Raw genomic sequence first — 20,528 nt, 5'->3', positions numbered from 1 at the left:
ATTATTATTATTATTATTAAATTTGCACTGATGGATTTTATTTAAAATAGTATCACAAGCCATTGTTAAGTCAATTATATTATATAAAATAAAACCTGGGTACCGACACAATACTATTCACAAATTATTTACATCGACAACACCAGTGATTTTACTCACGGGACTGGCTTCATCTTTTCTTGCAACCTTTGTTTTGTTCAAAAGGTCTCTGGTCACTGCTGTCATTTGGTCACCTGCTGTGATTCTTCCTGCCGGAAGGTCCCTGTTGACTTTCTTTGTCGCAATCCCAGGACCGCTGCCATCATTTTTGGCCTCATTTCTGAACAGCTGGAGCCATTCATCACGACTTCTACTCTTTGTGAAGCGGATGACAATAGGACGCGTCTTCCCTGGCCTGGATGGTATGCGATGTGCTACGATTACATCATGTTGCACCAATTCACTATCACATATGACCTCCGATATTTGGTCAATGACTTCGTAAGTTGATTGTTCATCGATCTCCGGAACTCCAAATAGCATTATATTGTCTCTGCGTGTGTATTGCTGCAGATCACTCACTTCCTGTTTGAGATGGTCATTTTCTTGCACTGGCTTCTTCATCTCCTCCTGCGTGGAGTTGAGTTCATGTCTTGTGTGCGCCAATTCCTCTCTAAGACTGTCGAACTTGGAAGATATGAATTCAACTGATTTTCTTAGTTCATTCACCTCAAAATACGAATGCTATTCGATATCAGTATAATAGGTATAAAATCATGTCGCATATTGTGTACCAGTAGTTTGTATTATAAGTTATAACAAATGAAGTGTTCACATGTGCTGTTGTTTAATGAAATAATTATAATGCTGCGCACAGAAAATTATACTAAATACTGACACACAGACAGTGTTTATATGTAAACACTATTTCGATGTTATAGACTTTAGGTTACGTAGCGAGGAGTGAAAGATGTTTCGGAAGCGACCCTTCGAAGAACGTTTACAGCTAAAGTAGGGGTGGAACGTGGGTTGGGTTAGTATGAAGGGGTATACCTCCATCCGCCAATATTCCTGCTCCCTACTATAGTGAGATATATTAACTCTTAAAATTTAATGTAAGATACTCACATCATCCTTGAATATGTGCATTGCAGTAAAGAGTTACGTACATTTTGAGCGACTGCAAAGTAACCTCCTCCGATGATCACTTAAACAGTTTTTATATTGGGAAAATGTACATTCGACATCACACGATGTTATAGGTGCATATTTGAAGAACGGAAAGTCACTACTTTTTAGTACACCAACTTCAGACGTCGTGTCGTGACCTGATGGTACATCATTTATAATACGAAGTTGTGAATAGGCAGAATTTTTAGCAATAATGTTTCTCAACTTACATTTCACTTTTTCTGAAATTAGTGAATTGTTATTTTGGATAACGGTTTGTGATACTTTATCCACTATATTAAGGGCTTCTGAGAGTTGTAGTTTAGACGATTCTAACAGGATGATGCTTTTGGACACGATTTTATAGTCAGAATCAATTAACAGAATATCTTCCAATTGTTCAGAAGGCAATGATTCTACAGCTGCAACAGCGGAACTGTCTGTGCTATATAATGCATCAATTACCTCCATTGTTTTGCCTTAATGTTCTGCATTATAATTAACAGCATCCAACCACGTTTCCCAACGGGTCAAGACTGGCTGCGGGGGTAAGGGTATTCCAGGGGCAATTATTTGGAACAGCGACACTCTCATTGTAGCATGTTTGATTGAATTCTTGTCTGCACTGAACAAATGTTAAGCTTTGACTATTCCAACCACAGTAATGCAAAAACAAGTGCTTACATAGTTATACATTAGCTGTAGCTGCTCTATCTATTTGGACCGGTCACAACTCTTAACATGAACTGCTTATACTACGAGATCGGGAGGTCGCCCACGTCCTCTATACTACCGTACATCGGCAACCTGATTGCATGGTTCGTGGGGCAATTCAACGAAGTCTAGTAATGTCTATTAAGATAAAAACGTTTATTATCTATTATTACTGTATATCAAGACATAATAAGCACATAGACATGACACTACCATTTTTAAAATAAAACAAAATTAATACGTGTCGTCGTTGAACATCTTCACTGGCAATAATGGTGCAGGGTAACCAAAGTTATCTCCAGTTATTATAAAAATAATTATCAAAAAAAGAATAGTAATAGTAATACTAGGTTATTAAAAAGTAAATTACATTTTGATGTCGCCATAACCTTTTTAAGAATTAAGATATACACACTTATACTCATAAAAAATATGGGATTTATTTGATTCAGTTTAATTGTTGAATATGTCCGCCATTTTGTCCTTTAACAAGCAACAGTCTTTCTTCTATGTTGTTCTTGGTGGAATATCTTCAATTTTTTGCGAAATTGCATACTTTAGTTCGTCGCTAGTCGAAGGATTAGTTAAAAAAACTCGATTTTATTAGTCAGTGTCGGTCTTCCACACTTTTTCTCATTCGTGAAACAACTAGTTCTCTCAAATTTGTTAATTAACTTTCTGTAAGCTTGTAAACTGCACGGAACGATTCTTAAATTATATTCTGTTCTGAATTTTCGTATGCCGTTTGTTAAATTTCTTTTACATTCATAATAATACTGAACAAGACTAATTCGATCTTATAAAATCAAAACCATTTCAAAAACACAGTCAATGATAGTGATTTAAAAATTCAATAAGAGGTAAATTTACTTTTGACACATTATAAACAAAACCTGTTACCATGTTAACCAAAACAAATGAGTGTGATAAATGAACAAATCCTGTTGTTTGATACATACCTGTACAAATGTGTTACCATTTTGTGTATAAGTTAACTTAAAAAAAAATTGTATCTATTTCAAAATACTTTTGAATAACCCTATATTAGTTCAAGAGCCGTATCACTGACTTATACAATATAGGGCGCACAATTGGGCAGTGTTAGCCTAATATGATATAATTGTTTCAGCCCGACAGGTGGCCTAGGTGTTATTCGTAAATCCGATACCGACAGGCGGGTCATCCTGTCTGTGTCCTGACAGAACTAGAGGAGAACCTGATGAGCTCCAGAACCCCCCACGGTCACAATCCCTTTAAATCCTTAAATCTTTAATCTGCATTAGAAGACCTGTACAACCCTCAAGACTTAAATTACTTTAACTATTGAGATTAAATGAAGAGTTACAGATGTAGAGTGTTGATAGAATGAAAGAGAGAAACGGAAGTATGTTTTTTTCACCAGTAATTCCATCACGACCAAGCCGGCGATCGAAGCCGGGTCACTTGGATGAAAAACCAGCGCAATTCGACGCTGCTTTTGAATATTATGTTGCATGCGCCACAAGTTACAGCGTGGGTAGGTTTGCCTGCAAACATGCGATCTAGCTATCGTCTATTGTTTTGGTATTTCCAATAACAATACAAATATAATGCGCATTTATAAACAAGGTTCGTGGAAAACAGTTCATAGCTATCGGGCAAATACAATGAAACACCCACAAACACAATCTACGTACAATGTGGACACGTAAATTCCAATAAGCTGTAATTTTGACTATGGAGCTTTCTTTAGACCTCATACTAACAATAACAATGGCGGAGCTGCTTTTGTGTAATGTAATCGACGTAGTTCAAGCGGGTTTTCTTTCTTCGTTACATGAATTATAATAATTAGGGCCAGTATGACTGTAAAAACCTTAAAATATGCCAATAAATATGCACTAATAAAATTCTATATTTCTTTATATACCATAAATAATAATAATAATAATAATAATAATAATAATAATAATAACAATAAGGAAATGTCTGTTATTATTCGGTTGAGAAGCTTTTATCATCCAGTCTGCTGTCAACAAATCTGAAAGTTAGAATTTATAAAACAGTTATATTACAGGTTGTTCTTTATGGTTGTGAAACTTGGACTCTCACTTTGCAAGAGGAACATAGGTTAAGGGTGTTTGAGAATAAGGTGCTTAGGAAAATATTTGGGGCTAAAAGGGATGAAGTTACAGGAGAATGGAGAAAGTTACACAACACAGAACTGCACGTATTGTATTCTTCACCTGACATAATTAGGAACATTAAATCCAGACGTTTGAGATGGGCAGGGCATGTAGCACGTATGGGCGAATCCAGAAATGCATATAGAGTGTTAGTTGGGAGGCCGAAGGGAAAAAGACCTTTAGGGAGGCCGAGACGTAGATGGGAAGATAATATTAAAATGGATTTGAGGGAGGTGGGATATGATGATAGAGACTGGATTAATCTTGCTCAGGATAGGGACCGATGGCGGGCTTATGTGAGGGCGGCAATGAACCTCCGGGTTCCTTAAAAGCCAGTAAGTAAGTAAGTAATAAATGTAATAACAGGTCAAATTAGATAAGATTAAACTTATATTCTGTGCCCTCTAGATGTGCCTCAAAACTTTCAATACTTTTGTGGTAAAAATAATAATTATAATTATTTCACTCAATACCGGTTTTCAGAAATAGAATATGATTCTTCTTATTTTAAAAATTCGAATTGTGTATTATTGTGTAACATAAATAAAATAAGCTTAAATGAGCGTAAACGCAAAAATATGCTATAATAATATAAATATCACAAAATGTTATGTATTTATAAAAAAAAAGCCAAAATATGCAAATATATACAACATAAAAGTTGGAATATGTATGATAAGAACTTTCTTGTGTTAAATTTTAACGTACCTTGTTAACATGTTTAGACCTATTTTGGGTCATCTTCAGAACTGGTCGTTGTTGGTCTTGGTGCCTCTTGTTTCCTGTGTGGGTGCGTTCGTAGTGTAGAGTCAAAGAGTGTATGTGTTTTGGAATTGATTATGTGTTGAGAATAACGTTGGGGTGTGTTTTCGTGTGTCTGTATATTTCATATTGTTATAGTGTGTTGAGTTTCTGACTTTTTGGTTGGATGTGCAGTATTTCCTACAGAGACCTACAGAGACATCAACACAGACATGGAAATACTGCACATCCAACCAAAAAGTCAGAAATTCAACACACTAGAACAATATGAAATATACAGACACACGAAAACACACCCCAACGATATTCTCAACACACAACTCAATTCCAAAACACATACACTCTTTGACTCTACACTACGAACGCACCCACACAGGAAACAAGAGGCGCCAAGACCAACAACGACCAGTTCTGAAGATGACCCAAAATAAGTCGAAACATGTTAACAAGGTACGTTAAAATTGAACACAAGAAAGTTCTTATCATACATATTCCGAAGTGATACAGTGTTAAAAGTTGTGTAAGCAAGATACATAAAAGTTGGTTTGATAAGCTTAAATGTTGATTTGTGAAGATAATTAGTCAGTGATTAATTACAGCCAATGGAAAAATATATGCAAATGCATGAACTTCCTGGCCCTAGTAAATAAGCATTGTGATGTTGCGAGAAAATCGATTTCGAGATGTTCACGAAAATACACGTTTTTAGTACTCCAGCATTATAATAGTTATTTACGATTAAGTATTGTAATATGATGTTACGATAATACAGTACATATTACAACGTTTTATTCACTTTGATAAAAATTAATTTTTAATAAAAGTAATTGTATTATTATTATTTGTATTAGTTTGAAATATGTCTTTTGTGGAGAGGTGATTGTGTTGTTATTACTTTCTTACTGCGAGAGGCGATTCTTTTATGTTCGTTTTACTAGTTTTGAACACGATAGGTTTTTGTTTATAACAGAAGAATAGCAGTACTAGGAGAAATAAACAAACATTGTTAAAATGAGTTCAAACGAGGATTGAGATATTGAAAATGTTCAAAATTTTGCTTGAATTTTTTATTATCGAAATGTCGCGTAAGATATGAAGTGGAATATAAAAAAAATTGAACATTAGTGTTCCAAGAAAAATATAGAAAGAGTGTCGAATATATTGTTGTACATGTTTATAATAAATAAAATAAATTTAATTTAATGTGTGGTTCACATTAGGCAAACAGTTAGGAAATAGCAGTATCATTACCTAACTAGTTGCGTAATGAATGTTTACAACATTTTATTAGTAATTTAAAGTCCAAATTACATAATCAAAGTGGATAAACTTTTTTTATCGTTAGTGAAAATCGTGCATATATGCCACATTATTATACCATGCCAACTAAAGTCATGACTTTTATTATGAGGTATAACTTGTGCCATAAGTTATTATTACGAAACGATTTGCAGTGTATGAATGTTGTCATAGCAACCCATTTCTTCATAGACCATGATATCAAACTATCCATCATTACAAATTACATGTTACGATATTTCTTTATTAAATGTTTTATAATCCTATCGTAAAAATTACGTATAAAACAAGTTTATAATATTATACAATATTGCATTCGTAAAAATTAGGAAGGAGGCACTTCGCTAAACATTCACTCGTGCAATGAACTGAAGTATGGCATTATGAACTAATATTAGCTTACACTTTTTGCCTTACGGAAAGACCAAGTACTCTCAGTTTGACGTTGTGAAAGTTTCAACAAACAGAAAAATCCCGCCATCAGTAGGGATTGAACCCAAGACCTTCCAGTCCGTAGCCAGTATATCTTTCTATACATCGTAAACAGGCTTCGATACTTCGGACCCAATAGAGTAGTCCAGTGGGAAATCCGCATAACGGCGTACTGAGTATGGTGGTAAAGCGTACAGTGGGTGGGGGTACTGTAGAATGAATGCCAACAAATACGCAAAGGAAAACGCTCTGGATTTGAAGGTTCTGACGAATAATTTGGTTTTCATACAAACTGTGTCTGAAACTATTACACGGTTAGAAAAGTCAGAGCAAGAGATGCCGGAAGCCCTCAAATTAATTTAGAAAATGACGCAGAGAATTAATGAGACATCAACTACACCGGTTACTGAACGTGTAAAACAGAAGTGGAAATCAATTTTATGTAAAAATAACGGATATGGAATATTGTGTAACATAAACAGCAAATTAGTGGACATAGTCACCCGAGAATGAAGGACTGTTTCTTAGAGACTGCAATGATGTTAGCTTTTTTCATTTTGCTCCTATCACGTCATGCGACGTAGAGCGCAGCTTTTCACAGTACAAACTGTGTTTGGCAGATAACCGAAAAAGATTTACGTTTGAGACACTGAAAATGTATCTTGTAGTACATTGCAATTCGGTACTGTAACTGCACTTCCTAAAGACGACCAATAGGATAAATGAAAAAATTAAAATTACTACATCTTTATTTCCACCATTAACACTGTGTATAATTAAACACAAATGCTTTTCACATTCTTTTGACACTGTCATTGTGTAATGTATATTTACTTTCAGAAAGTCCATATGTGTGTGTTTCCCAATACTACCGTACTCTACTCTAAATAGCAACGTTGTTACCTCAACACATCTCTACCTTTCACTACCTGCAGCGAGTCAACAACCTATAGTGCATGCACAGTAAACTTATTGTATCGGGTCCAAAGTCTCGAAGCCTGATCATAAATATGCGTTGTTGTTGTACTCATATACAAAACTTTGCTTGAACAATAATTCATCCATTCAAAATAGTATTTAACTGTTAAGGCAACAATGTGATGACAGCTGTCATTCATGCAATGAATTACATTTGAAACGTCTGTAATGCGTTTCAGAAAGAGAATATGCTTATCAGAAAAGAAATGTGTTGGGCGACGTTTCCACACGCTCATGTCGCACCCTGGAGAGCTGACTGGATCGTTAACAATTGAATTGCGACGAGCGACTAATTGGAGGGCAGCGAAAGGCGTGTGTCTCGACTTAATGTTTCATAATTCAATTAAGGTGGTTCGGGAGGGAACCACAACACAACTCGGTATCAGTCGCGCCGTCTGTAACAACACCGGCCACAATTACAGCTGGATCGGTCTCTTTTATTGAAGGCACGTAGCACTGCTTTGTGGTTATTGTACGTAAGCTTCATTATGGGTCTGACCTAGCCGAATAACTTGTACGTGGGCTTCCTATGCCGGAGGTTCTGGATTATATTCCGGAAAGTTCTAAGTAGAATTTTCGTTAAACAAAGAGAGTATTGTTGCAGGATTTCTCAGGACACTCCCGTTTTTCCTTCGAAGTACAGGGGGGTCCAAAAGTCTCGATCCATTTCCGATAAATCAGCATTATTTTATTTATGTTTCACATTAATCAAGAAATATGCTTACTATTGAAGAACGAATAACAATTGTTTCCGCGCGATTGCGATTATTAAACTATGAACAGCAGAGTTCGTATAGGTCAGTTTCTGTCAGTTGCGTTTCCAATTCACTGCGGGCTAAAGCAAGCAGATGCACTATCACCTTTACTTTTTAACTTTGCTCTAGACTATGCCATTAGGAAAGTCCAGGATAACAGAGAGGGTTTGGAGTTGAACGGGTTACATCAGCTGCTTGTCTATGCGGATGACGTGAATATGTTAGGAGAAAATCCACAAACGATTAGGGAAAACACGGGAATTTTACTGGAAGCAAGTAAAGAGCTAGGTTTGGAAGTAAATCCCGAAAAGACAAAGTATATGATTATGTCTCGTGACGAGAATATTGTACGAAGTGGAAATATAAAAATTGGAAATTTATCTTTTGAAGAGGTAGAAAAATTCAAATACCTGGGAGCAACAGTAACAAATATAAATGATACTCGGGAGGAAATTAAACACAGAATAAATATGGGAAATGTCTGTTATTATTCGGTTGAGAAGCTTTTATCATCCAGTCTGCTGTCCAAAAATCTGAAAGTTAGAATTTATAAAACAGTTATATTACCGGTTGTTCTTTAAGGTTGTGAAACTTGGACTCTCACTTTGAGAGAGGAACATAGGTAAGGATGTTTGAGAATAAGGTGCTTAGGAAAAATATTTGGGGCTAAGAGGGATGAAGTTACAGGAGACTGGAGAAAGTTACACAACGCAGAACTGCACGCATTGTATTCTTCACCTGACATAATTAGGAACATTAAATCCATACGTTTGAGATGGGCAAGGCATGTAGCACGTATGGGCGAATCCAGAAATGCATACAGAGTGTTAGTTGGGAGGCCGAAGGGAAAAAAACCTTTGGGGAGGCCGAGACGTAGATGGGAGGATAATATTAAAATAGATTTGAGGGAGGTGGGATATGATGATAGACACCGGATTAATCTTACTCAGGATAGGGACCAATGACGGGCTTATGTGAGGGCGGCAATGAACCTCCGGGTTCCTTAAAAGCCAGTAAGTAAGTAAGTAAGTAGAAGTGCGTCAGGAGTGTGAACGAAAATTTCACAAACCAGCACCTACTATAGGCATTCACAAGGAAAACTCAGTGCGCAGAAACCTGCGGGCGTGACTGTCTCGCGCAGATGACGTATGCTCCCTTTCCCAACATGCTCCCCGTCTCCAATCATATCACCGACACTATGCGCATGCGCACGTATTATCTTCTTGTGCTGAATTGAACACGTGTTATTGCTACAAAGTCAGGGAGTCACATAGCGTGTTATATGAAATATTAATTTAATTTAATTTACTTTAAATAAATATTTAAAATATAAATATGAGGACAGTTCCAGTGAAGATAGATACCGATTGTAACTTAGAAAGAGACGATGTTGACATCTTGTAATGTTATATTCACTTAATTGGTTATTGTTACAGCTGCTCTTTGAGTGGTTGTAGCACTTCCGTTGTGTGATACCAGTTATTACCGTACTGACACTGCATGGTTACTAAGGCTCACAAGGTTACCAACTTACCAACGCAGCTCTTCGCGAAATAAAAGGGTATACGCTTACTTCTTGGCCACTGTGCACTATTAAATTTTTGGACTCAAGGCAGAAACAAGTCAAAGTAAAAAGTTCTTCATACAAATAGTCAACATTAATCATCATCATCATCATCCTTCACGAATTAGGCCTCTGTAGACCTGTTTCGGCCCCATCTAGCAGTCTTCTTAACGGTCTTCCTGGTCGACGATGTCCTCTAGGTTTATATTGCATCATAATTTTTGGGATTCTTGAATTTTCCATTCTTCTTACATGATCTAGCCAATTGAATTTGTATCTGGTGATTTTTTCTTCTACTGACTCTACTTCTAATTGTTCTAAAATTTCTTCATTCCTTTTTCGATCTAAAAGAGTATATCCTGCTGTTCTCCTGAAAAATTTCATTTCCGTTGCTTTGATTCTGTTCATGTCTTTTTTCTTTAATGTCCAAATCTCGCTTCCGTATAGAAGGGTGGGTAATGCTAGTGTATTATATATTTTTATTCTTGTAGATTTTTGTACTAATTTAGCTTTTAATGTATTGTTTATTATTCCTAGAATTTGTGTAAATTTGGTAATTTTCTTGTTCACATCTTTTTCATTTTGATAAGATATTTCACAACCCAGATAATTGAAATTTTGCACTTGTTCGAGGCATTGGTTATTGTGTATTATCTTACTTCTCACTGGGTCTTGTCCTAAAAATGCCATTACTTTTGATTTTTGTGCTGAAATTTCCATCCCAAAATCTTTTAATATTTCATTTAATGTATACAATCCTCTTTGTAAATTATCCTCTGAATGTCAACATTAATATTAAATGTTAACATATTTTTATAACTAAATCAGTGGTCTAGGCTTTAGAAAACGGGACTCGTGCCCCGAAGCTGCGCTTGAGTATGGGTTCGAGTCCTGCTTAGGCTGATTACAGAGTTTTTTTTTCCCCCTTCGATGTTTTACCCAACTGCAGGCTCGTGTCAGGTACTCCCATGGCACATCCTCGCACTCGTCTCCTCTCTTTTCGTCTCGCTATCACAAATTCTATCGACACTAGATAACCTCGTAACAATTTGAAATATTTTGGTTCCATTAATGCAGGAGATATCTGGAGCTACGCTTCTTTGATGTTTTTTTTTACCTCCAGTGAAGTTCATAAATAGAGACACCGACCTGCTATAAGAACAGCTGCACCTTTTAATTGCATTATAAAATATTCACGGTATCCCGTCACATTTTGTAACCGCCGTCTGGGAGCCGCATCGAACTTGGCTGGGCGGAGATAACCAAGGACACTGGTTCAGATAGTGTAGAGTCTCTGAGTCGTGCCCAGAGTTATGCCGATTTACAAAACGCTCATTTCTGCTCAGAAAGCTAATCCTTGCGTACTGTTAAGGCCCATTCACAATGAAAATTAAACATAACCGTAACATAAACACAGACGTTTGCGCCCAGGCTACCAAATGGGATCATTCACAATGATTCACATAAGCATTGACATAAACATTACCGTAAGACGTTAACATGAAAGTTTGCGAACTCTAAACTTTCATGCTTATGCTTACGTGATTTGCAAACAGAACACAATCGCGGAGCGCTGAAGTGTACGACAGGATATGAGGAAATGGCGTCGTGCCTGTATATACTTGACTGTGGTTTTACTGTAAAATGCTTTTACTTTATTTTCCTAGCCATACTCTTATCCACACAGAGTTCAAATTTAACATGTTCATTCGTATACATATAAATTCATTCCTAGTTTCATTTCAGTTGTTTATTAAAAATGTTGTTCCTATGTTTCTAAAGAATTCCCTCTCTTTCTCTCTCTCTGGCCTGGCGGAAATATCCCTTGAGCACTCTTGAAACTTGCTGTTAAAACAAAATTGCTTTGAAGTAACGGCTATGACGCCTTTCCTGTAAACAAGTCTGGAATGCAGGGTTCAGAATGAAGTCTCCTTCCATTCTAGAAACGCATGTGGTATAGTGATCTCCACAAAAAAAGGAAATCGTGTAGATTTGGGCAGCGCGGTGGGGATGAGTGGAAGAATGTAATTAAGATGAATGATAGAGAGCAGAGAGGGGTGGTACCCAAATCATGAATGAATTTAGGAGGGAAAAGAGAGAGGGAGAGAGCAACTGGACTGGGGTCTGAGCTGGTAGGGTGCGAACTTATCTCTGAGAACATGAATGGCTCAAGAGTGGTTGCCCTTGTGTTTGGACAAGGGAGTGGCGCTAGTTGTCAACTCAAGGCCGTGAGTATAGAAGGCTGTGGGTGTTTCGGAGCCTTTCGGCTTAGGGGAGAGAACATTTTTGTATTCATAGGGGGCAATCCCCTAGGAAAAAAAAAAACTCGACAGGTTTCTTCTTCTTTTTTTTTTCAGGGGTGAGGGTAAACAAGACAGTCAAGACTATTTGTAAATGCCGAATGGAATTTTCCGTTCAAGTCTGGTTCGGTCGGGGCATCGCTTCTGTTTGATTTTATACTGAATGAAACCATATTCTTCACACGCTGCTATGAAAACTAATGCCATTTCAAATCTATAAGACAAGCACTTCTCTTTGTTTTCAATCAAGAGTAGTAGTTTTTAAAGACTCTTGGCATATAATACTTATTTCCCATATGTTTTGTTCCGTCTTGTGACTTTTATACAGATATACACAAAGAATCGTGCTCACCATCGACCTGCGTTCCAGTTGGATGATCGTTTACCTCTAATGAGACATGTGGACGTGAGGCAGCAGCCTTCACGGATTGATTAATTAATTAATACACAATGCACACGCAGAATTTAAACAAATAAGGTACCGGTAGCACTGCCTAATTTCACTAGTTCTGATGAAGATGACTGACACGAAGTGTGTATATTGCAAGGCAGGGCATCATTCCTTGCCGCTCTTTGGAATGAAGGATTGCCGCCTTCCACAGTCAGTCATTAGGACCATTTTTGTATTTGTAAGGATTTATTCATGAAATGATTATTTCCTCTGAATGGTTTGCTTTCATAGCGCTACTCCTTGATAGGTGGTAATATCTCTCATGGTTAACATTAGGCAGGTCTTTGAAATTTAATAATAATAATATTTATTTAATACTATACACTTGAGCTATATTAGGCATTGCAGCCCGAAAGAGCAGAAGCTCGTGTTCGGGCGCAGTTCAGATCAGTTATACAAAATATATCACAAAATTAAGAGAGTTCATTGAGCACAATAACATTAATAAATGGTAAAATATGTACATACAGCATGTAATAATAGGGTCTATATTCAAATAGAAAATACAAAAGTACATGAATATTAGAGTATCAATTTTTAACTCAATTAGCTTAAACAATTAAATAATTAATCTGATTTGTTTCTTAAATCTATGTGTGTTAAGTGTACTTAGCTCAGGGTAAGCTCTAATTAATTCATTATACAGGGTGTCCACCATGAACCTGACACATTTGAAATTGATGTATAATTCACACTGCTTGGGGTAAAAAGAAAAGAATGCATGCAATATCAAGAGTAACTCACCAAGTTTTATTAAAAAAATCAGTACACTTCAACATGAGATCCTCTCGTTGCACGAAGAACATCTAGCCTGAATTCAATTTCCTACCAGGTCTTCTGAAGCATCTCGGTCGTAACGGAATTGAGGCATCTCTTATGCGGCCGCGTAGCTATTGAAGATCACGGATTTTGTGGCCTGTATACACTTTGTTCTTGACATATCCCCACAAGAAAAAGTCTAGAGGGGTAATATCCGGTGATCGAGGTGGCCATCTTGTCGGTCCATCACGCCCAATCCAGCGACCGGGAAATTGTGTGTCGAGAAATTCTCGAACGATCGGCATCTGCAGTTCTCGTCCCGCTTGTCGAACTGACTTGCGTGGATTTCGTTCATACGCCTGTCTCACTGCTGCTACACGCTCCTCTGATACGCGCACATCACCGCCACCATGCAATTTCACCACACTTCCCGTTGCTGTTTCCATGTCTTAATGGTGTTCCGTGATGGTGGGTCCTTCTGGAACACGCGCCGAAAGTTGCGTTGCACTTGAATCACCGAATTTGTTTCAGCATACCACCAGATCGCTTGTGCTCGCTCTTGCGCTGTCGCCATTTTGACTTAAGCTACCGCAGCGCCACGTACAACCTCTCGCGCGGGTTTCTAAAAATAGCCAACGAAATTTCCACAGTTGCTCTACATATTGCAATGCATGTTACCAACTTATTTCCATTCATTGATTTTTGGCAGCCAAATGATATGTGTCAGGTTCATGGTGGACACACTGTATATTTTGGGTCCTAAATTCATGCTGTGTTTTAATCCAGCAGTTGTGTGGCATTTGGGAGTATTTAGAAAGAAACTGTAGTTTTGTCTCGTCTGGTATTCATGAGGATCAAATTTAAATTTATTGTGGTTTTTATGGAAGTAAATGAGCAATGTTTGTTTATAAATCTGTTCTAGATTTGATACGCCAAATTCCTGAAAAATTAATTTTGTTGGGTAATCAAAAGGTTTATATAGATAATTCTTTTTTGGAGCAAATTTAAAGGATGAAGAGTCGATTTTGCCATTCCTCCCCAACCTAAAATACCATACTGAATTATTGATTGAAACAGAGCTAAGTACACAGTACGCAGAACATAAACAGGTAAATAAGAGCGTAGAATGGAAAATTTGTGGATTGTTTTACGCAATCTGTTACACAGAAAGGAGATATACTTGTCCCATTTTAAATGTTGTTCAATAATAATGCCTAAATATTTAACTTGTGAGGATATACTCAAAGCGTTACATGAGCAAGTAGGTAGGTTACAATCATGTATTGTTATACTTATATTATTATTTATTTCTAGTTGCTCAAGGCCATGTGATGTTAATGAAAATGGTATTAATTTTGTTTTAGAAACGTTCAAAGAAAGTAAGTGAGCATCCAGCCATTCCTTAATAATGTTAATACCACTGTTAGAACTTTGATAAGTTTCATTCCGACTCGAACCGCTAAATATAACCACAGTATCATCAGCATAATAATACAGAGTACCAGAATATTTCTCAATGTCAATTTTAAGTAAATCGTTGATACATATTAAAAACAAAACAGGACCTAAAATCGTTCCCTGAGGTACACCTATATAATGTTACGTGATTTACTAAGGTGATCATTGTATTATTGTTTTCAATTTCTTATGTCGCCGCTCCAATCACTCGCCTCAATTTCAATATTGCATCCAATAAGCTGCTTCCATTATTAAATGACACCTACTTGTCTAATCCACGTGGACTAAACCGAGGTTGTAATGTCTTGTGCTGAGGACGAACATTAAGGTATGTGATTAAAAATTATTATTAAGAGTTAAGAATGTCAACGTACTCGTATATGAAATAATAATAATAATAATAATAATAATAATAATAATAATAATAATAATAATAGCCATTTATAACAAACTAGTACTTATTCTAATCGAAGAAGTACTGTAGACGTGACAACGTGACGCTTAGAGTGAAACCTACAGAGCAACCATCGGCCGGCAAAATTATGTTTTAAAAGGACACCGCATGTTATTGTATGATGCCGACATGATAACCATGAGAGCGCGGCGATAATACCGTAATAGCCTATAGCTGGAATATCATTATAAGCAACTAATGTAACTAAGATTTTACGGTGGTGATTAAGGCAATGATGATGATGATGGTTTTAATGCTGCTGCTGATGATATACATGATGATGGTGGCGATTTTAATGTTGATGATGGAGATGGAGTAATAATGTTGCTACTGTTGGTGATCATGTTGATGGTGATATTAATGTTGATGGTGATGGTGATATTAATGTTGATGGTGATGGTAATAATGATGCTGCTAATAATGATGATGATTGTAGTAGTGGTAGTGATTTTAATGTTGATAATGATGGTGATGAGGGTAATAATGCTGCTACTGTTGGTTATCAAGTTGATGATGATCTTAATGTTGATGGTGGTGATTTTAGTGTTGATGATGGTAATATTGATATTGCTGATAATCATGGTGATAATGATAGATTTTATGTTGATGATGCTGATGATAATGCTGCTGATAATCATCATGATTTTAATGTTGATCGTAATAATGCAGATGATCAATATTGATGATGGTGGTGATTTTGGTGTTATGATGGTAATGGTGCTACTGATGATCATGATGATGATGGTAGTGGTGATGGTGATGATGGTAATAATGTTGCCGATGATCATGCTATGTCGATTGTGATGATTTTAATGTTGATGATGACAATAATACTACCTGCTGTTGATGATCACGATAATAGTGGTGGTGGTGGTGGTGATTTTAATGTTGATGGTGATTATAATGATAATGGTAATGAAGATGATAATCATATTTAGTATTTATTTATTTAACCTGGTAGAGATAAGGCCATCAGGCCTTCTCTGCCCCTCTACCAGGGGATTACAACTATAATATGAAGAATAAAATTACAATTTACAATTACAATTACAATAAAAATTAAAGTACGACAAGATTACCTGATTAATGAAAGCTAGACATTTTATCATAGAAGTTAAGAACAAAGAATATTTTTGTATTTACTAAATTACAAATTAAACCTAGGACAAAATTCTATAGTGATGAAATTACCAGATATTGAGATATTTTGTGATAGATTAAGAGAACTACTTACAAGAAACCAAGTCTGAACGAGTCTCAATTATGATAGATTAAGAGAACTATTTACAAGAAACCATGTCTGAACGAGTCTCAATTATGATAGATTAAGAGAACTATTTACAAGAAACCATGTCTGAACGAGTCTCAATTATGATAGATTAAGAGAACTATTTACAAGAAACCATGTCTGAACGAGTCTCAATTATGATAGATTAAGAGAACTACTTACAAGAAACCAAGTCTGAACGAGTCTCAATTATGATAGATTAAGAGAACTATTTACAAGAAACCATGTCTGAACGAGTCTCAATTATGATAGATTAAGAGAACTACTTACAAGAAACCAAGTCTGAACGAGTCTCAATTATGATAGATTAAGAGAACTATTTACAAGAAACCATGTGTGAACGAGTCTCAATTATGATAGATTAAGAGAACTATTTACAAGAAACCATGTCTGAACGAGTCTCAATTATGATAGATTAAGAGAACTACTTACAAGAAACCAAGTCTGAACGAGTCTCAATTATGATAGATTAAGAGAACTACTTACAAGAAACCAAGTCTGAACGAGTCTCAATTATGATAGATTAAGAGAACTATTTACAAGAAACCATGTCTGAACGAGTCTCAATTATGATAGATTAAGAGAACTATTTACAAGAAACCATGTCTGAACGAGTCTCAATTATGGTAGATTAAGAGAACTATTTACAAGAAACCATGTCTGAACGAGTCTCAATTATGGTAGATTAAGAGAACTATTTACAAGAAACCATGTCTGAACAAGTCTCAATTATGATAGATTAAGAGAACTATTTACAAGAAACCATGTCTGAACGAGTCTCAATTATGATAGATTAAGAGAACTATTTACAAGAAACCATGTCTGAACGAGTCTCAATTATGATAGATTAAGAGAACTATTTACAAGAAACCATGTCTGAATGAGTCTGAATTATAGTAATGGCGGTGGTAATTTTAATGATGATGACGATGGTGATTATGATTTTAGTATTGGCGATGGTGTTGTTAATTATTATTATTATTATTATTATTATTATTATTATTATTATTATTATTATTATTATGTGTTGGTGATTTTGATTATGACACAATTTGCAGAAACCAATTAAAATGAGAACACTAGCTAGTTTTGTTGTGTTCGTGACCCCGTTTTCTGCCCAGTCTCGACATGAGTGTAGGACGGTCGAAGTGATTGGTGGTATCTTCAACGTTTAGAAGTTAATTAAATGTTGAAAAGTGCCACACGAACAAATGAAGCGCGTCTCGTCTAGTTACAACCGATTTAATTTCCGGCAGACATTGGAACTGTCGCATATCTGTCTCGGAGAAGGAGGAGGGGGGAAATATGGCATACTGGAATCTCATTATTCCCACAGAAGAAACGCTCACACATTCTGTATGTATTGTATACGATATACGCAATAATAAAATTGGAGACGTTTGAAATAACTATGCATTCCTTATGCTGGATATTTTATCAATGTTTATCACCCTTCCACGAAGGTGGGGACAGAAATATTTATACATTTTAATTTGGTAACAGTATGAAAATAATATCATGTGTATTCAGTAATTCATATACGACAACTCAATTCCCTCTTCATGTACGCATCGCTGTTTCTTAAAGTACAGGCACATCATTTCATTTTTACTTCAATTTTTATTGTACCTGAGTTTTTTAATGTACTTTACTTCCACCCCTTCTATTAATGAAGTTCAACCGTCCTCCACACAGATCCAAGACCGCATATGTGACTCCTCCTCTTTGCTTACGTCTTAGGAAGTCAAGGCTCTATAAAGCCTAGGTAGGTAGTATCGTTCGCCATTTTTGTTCTTTCGTTGTCGAGCTACCAGACGAGGAAATTATTTGCCACACCGTTAAACATTATCATGTCGTAGCTCCTATGATAATAAATCAAACGCACTGTAATTCAGCAAATAATTGAGCGGCAAATAACGTATTCGTGTGCTTTCTGCAAACGCCAACGAAAGAGCCAAAATGGCGGGCGATTATATTAAGTATTTATCGAGCCTTAAGAAATGAATAACTTCTTCCTCAGCGAATCACAAGACGCACACGTTTAAATGTAGCCGACCTGCAACGCGATTGGCTGCCGGAAATTAGAGCGACGAGACTAAAGTTACAAAGTTTTCACGATTACATAGAAGGAAGTTTATTAATGAAAAAATATACTGACAAGCCATGGGCATTATTTGTAGTTTTTTTTTAATGGTCTTAAACGATTCCCTAGATTTGGCACCTACTATTATTCTAAGTATTATTTTTTGTAGTAGGAATATACTGTTACTATCCGTAGAATTTCCCCAGAATATTATTCCAAAACTCATTACCGAGTGGAAGTATGCAAAGTATATTGTTTTTAAGGTATTGATATTTACTATCTCTTGCATAGCAAAACATGTTGAATTTAGTTTGAGGTCTTTGTGCGCACTTTGAGGGCAGTTTTGGCCATAAGCACATCAGCAGTTCCCTTGTTAGTAGAGCATAATTGCACATATTCATAAATAAAATTACGATGCAAATTTGCAGCCGTTAAGTGACTTCAATAACATTGCTACTTTTTTTTATTACAGGTGCCTTCCTGATTCCATTCGCCGTGATGCTGATACTGGAGGGAATTCCTCTGTTCCTGGTTGAGCTCGGAATGGGGCAAAAGATGCGTCTAGGCTCGTTAGGGGTGTGGAACACAATTCATCCATGGCTCGGCGGGATTGGCATCGCCAGCTGTGTTGTCACATTTTTCGTAGCACTGTACTATAATGTTATCATCACATGGTGCTTCTACTACCTCTTCAACTCACTACAGGTATGGCACAATACACATTCTGTTTCAAGACTATGAATATCTTAATATATATACACAGTATATATACAGTGCTTTTTTGTGGAAAAAAGTTTACCGGAACTCTATAACTCGATCACATTAACAGTGGCGTAGCGTCAATGTAAGCTAAAAAGCTTAGCTTCCCCAGTTAATAATAATTTCATAATAAACCTGCAGTTTATGGAGAAAATTATTTATTAATTTTAATAGAATTTATATTTACGCGTTAAATATTGTGATGCGGCAGCTCAGGATTATTTGTGATGCAGCAGTAAACAAGAAGCCTGCACACACCAGCTTCCAAGCAGACTGGTTTCTTCTGTGTAATCCACTCCGCAGATTTTCCATCCCTTTTAAACTACCCTAGTCTCAAGGCTCGCAAAGAAGCTAGCTTTAACATTTAAAATAAGTAGTTTCCGAGTTATCCCTATTCGTCAGTTGTGTTCATTTGAAGTGTTAGTGTGCATTGTGGCTGATATAATAAATAATGAGCGAAATAACAGTTCCTGACACTAATTTATTTGAATTTTTTAGGACAATTGTATTATAAAGACTGACTTACGAACAAAAGTGTGATTTAAAAAACAAATGACCGACTCCCTTGCTGTCGATGAAGGACACAACCAAAAGACAGACGCATACTTACGTAATGATACTAATATTGTGATTTCTCTAAGTATGACAAGGAGTGAGCTAATGTTATACGTATACGTGTCTATTTGTTAGAGATATGTGTAAACCGTGAAATCGTATTTTATTACGTCTCATTTGAGGTCATGCCTTATTGGTGTTACTTACGATGTTCCAACCAATCTTCGACTGCTGACTTGAAATTGACTACTATTTATTTTAAGACTGTATTTTTGTAATACGTTTTCTCATATTGCATGAAAGACAACTTGAGTTAGCTTCCCCTGCTCAGAATTTCATGCTACGCCACTGCACATTATACAACAAAAACGTAGACTTAAAAATATTAGGCCTACATACCTTATATTACAATAAGTTCCAAACGGAGCTCATCGATTTTAAGCATAACGGAAATTTTACGAGTTCGAGCTATAGTTTCAGGATCAATAACGGAAGATGGCAGCACTCGATTGCATGAGTTACTTTTGCAGCAACGATAATAATGAGAAAATGTAAACTCTTGGACTCGGCAGTGGCGGCAATTTTAATTTTCAATTTCGCTTA

General features: G+C 36.2%; 1 protein-coding gene across 3 annotated transcripts in view; it reads left to right on the top strand.

The window, feature by feature from the left end:
- Window positions 1-20,528, top strand: part of LOC138695781 (sodium- and chloride-dependent transporter XTRP3) — a 476,534-nt gene that overhangs the window by 386,515 nt on the left and 69,491 nt on the right. For all 3 annotated transcript variants that reach the window (XM_069819976.1, XM_069819975.1, XM_069819977.1), the window contains one exon: window positions 19,084-19,316. In XM_069819976.1, the coding sequence (XP_069676077.1) occupies window positions 19,084-19,316 (233 nt within the window). The remainder of the gene's footprint in view (window positions 1-19,083; window positions 19,317-20,528) is intronic.

The sequence above is a fragment of the Periplaneta americana genome, chromosome 3 (genome assembly GCF_040183065.1).
Source record: "Periplaneta americana isolate PAMFEO1 chromosome 3, P.americana_PAMFEO1_priV1, whole genome shotgun sequence".
NCBI classification, from domain to species: Eukaryota; Metazoa; Arthropoda; class Insecta; order Blattodea; family Blattidae; genus Periplaneta; species Periplaneta americana.
Note: the sequence above shows the minus strand (reverse complement) of the source record. Positions and strands in the feature narration are given on the sequence as shown.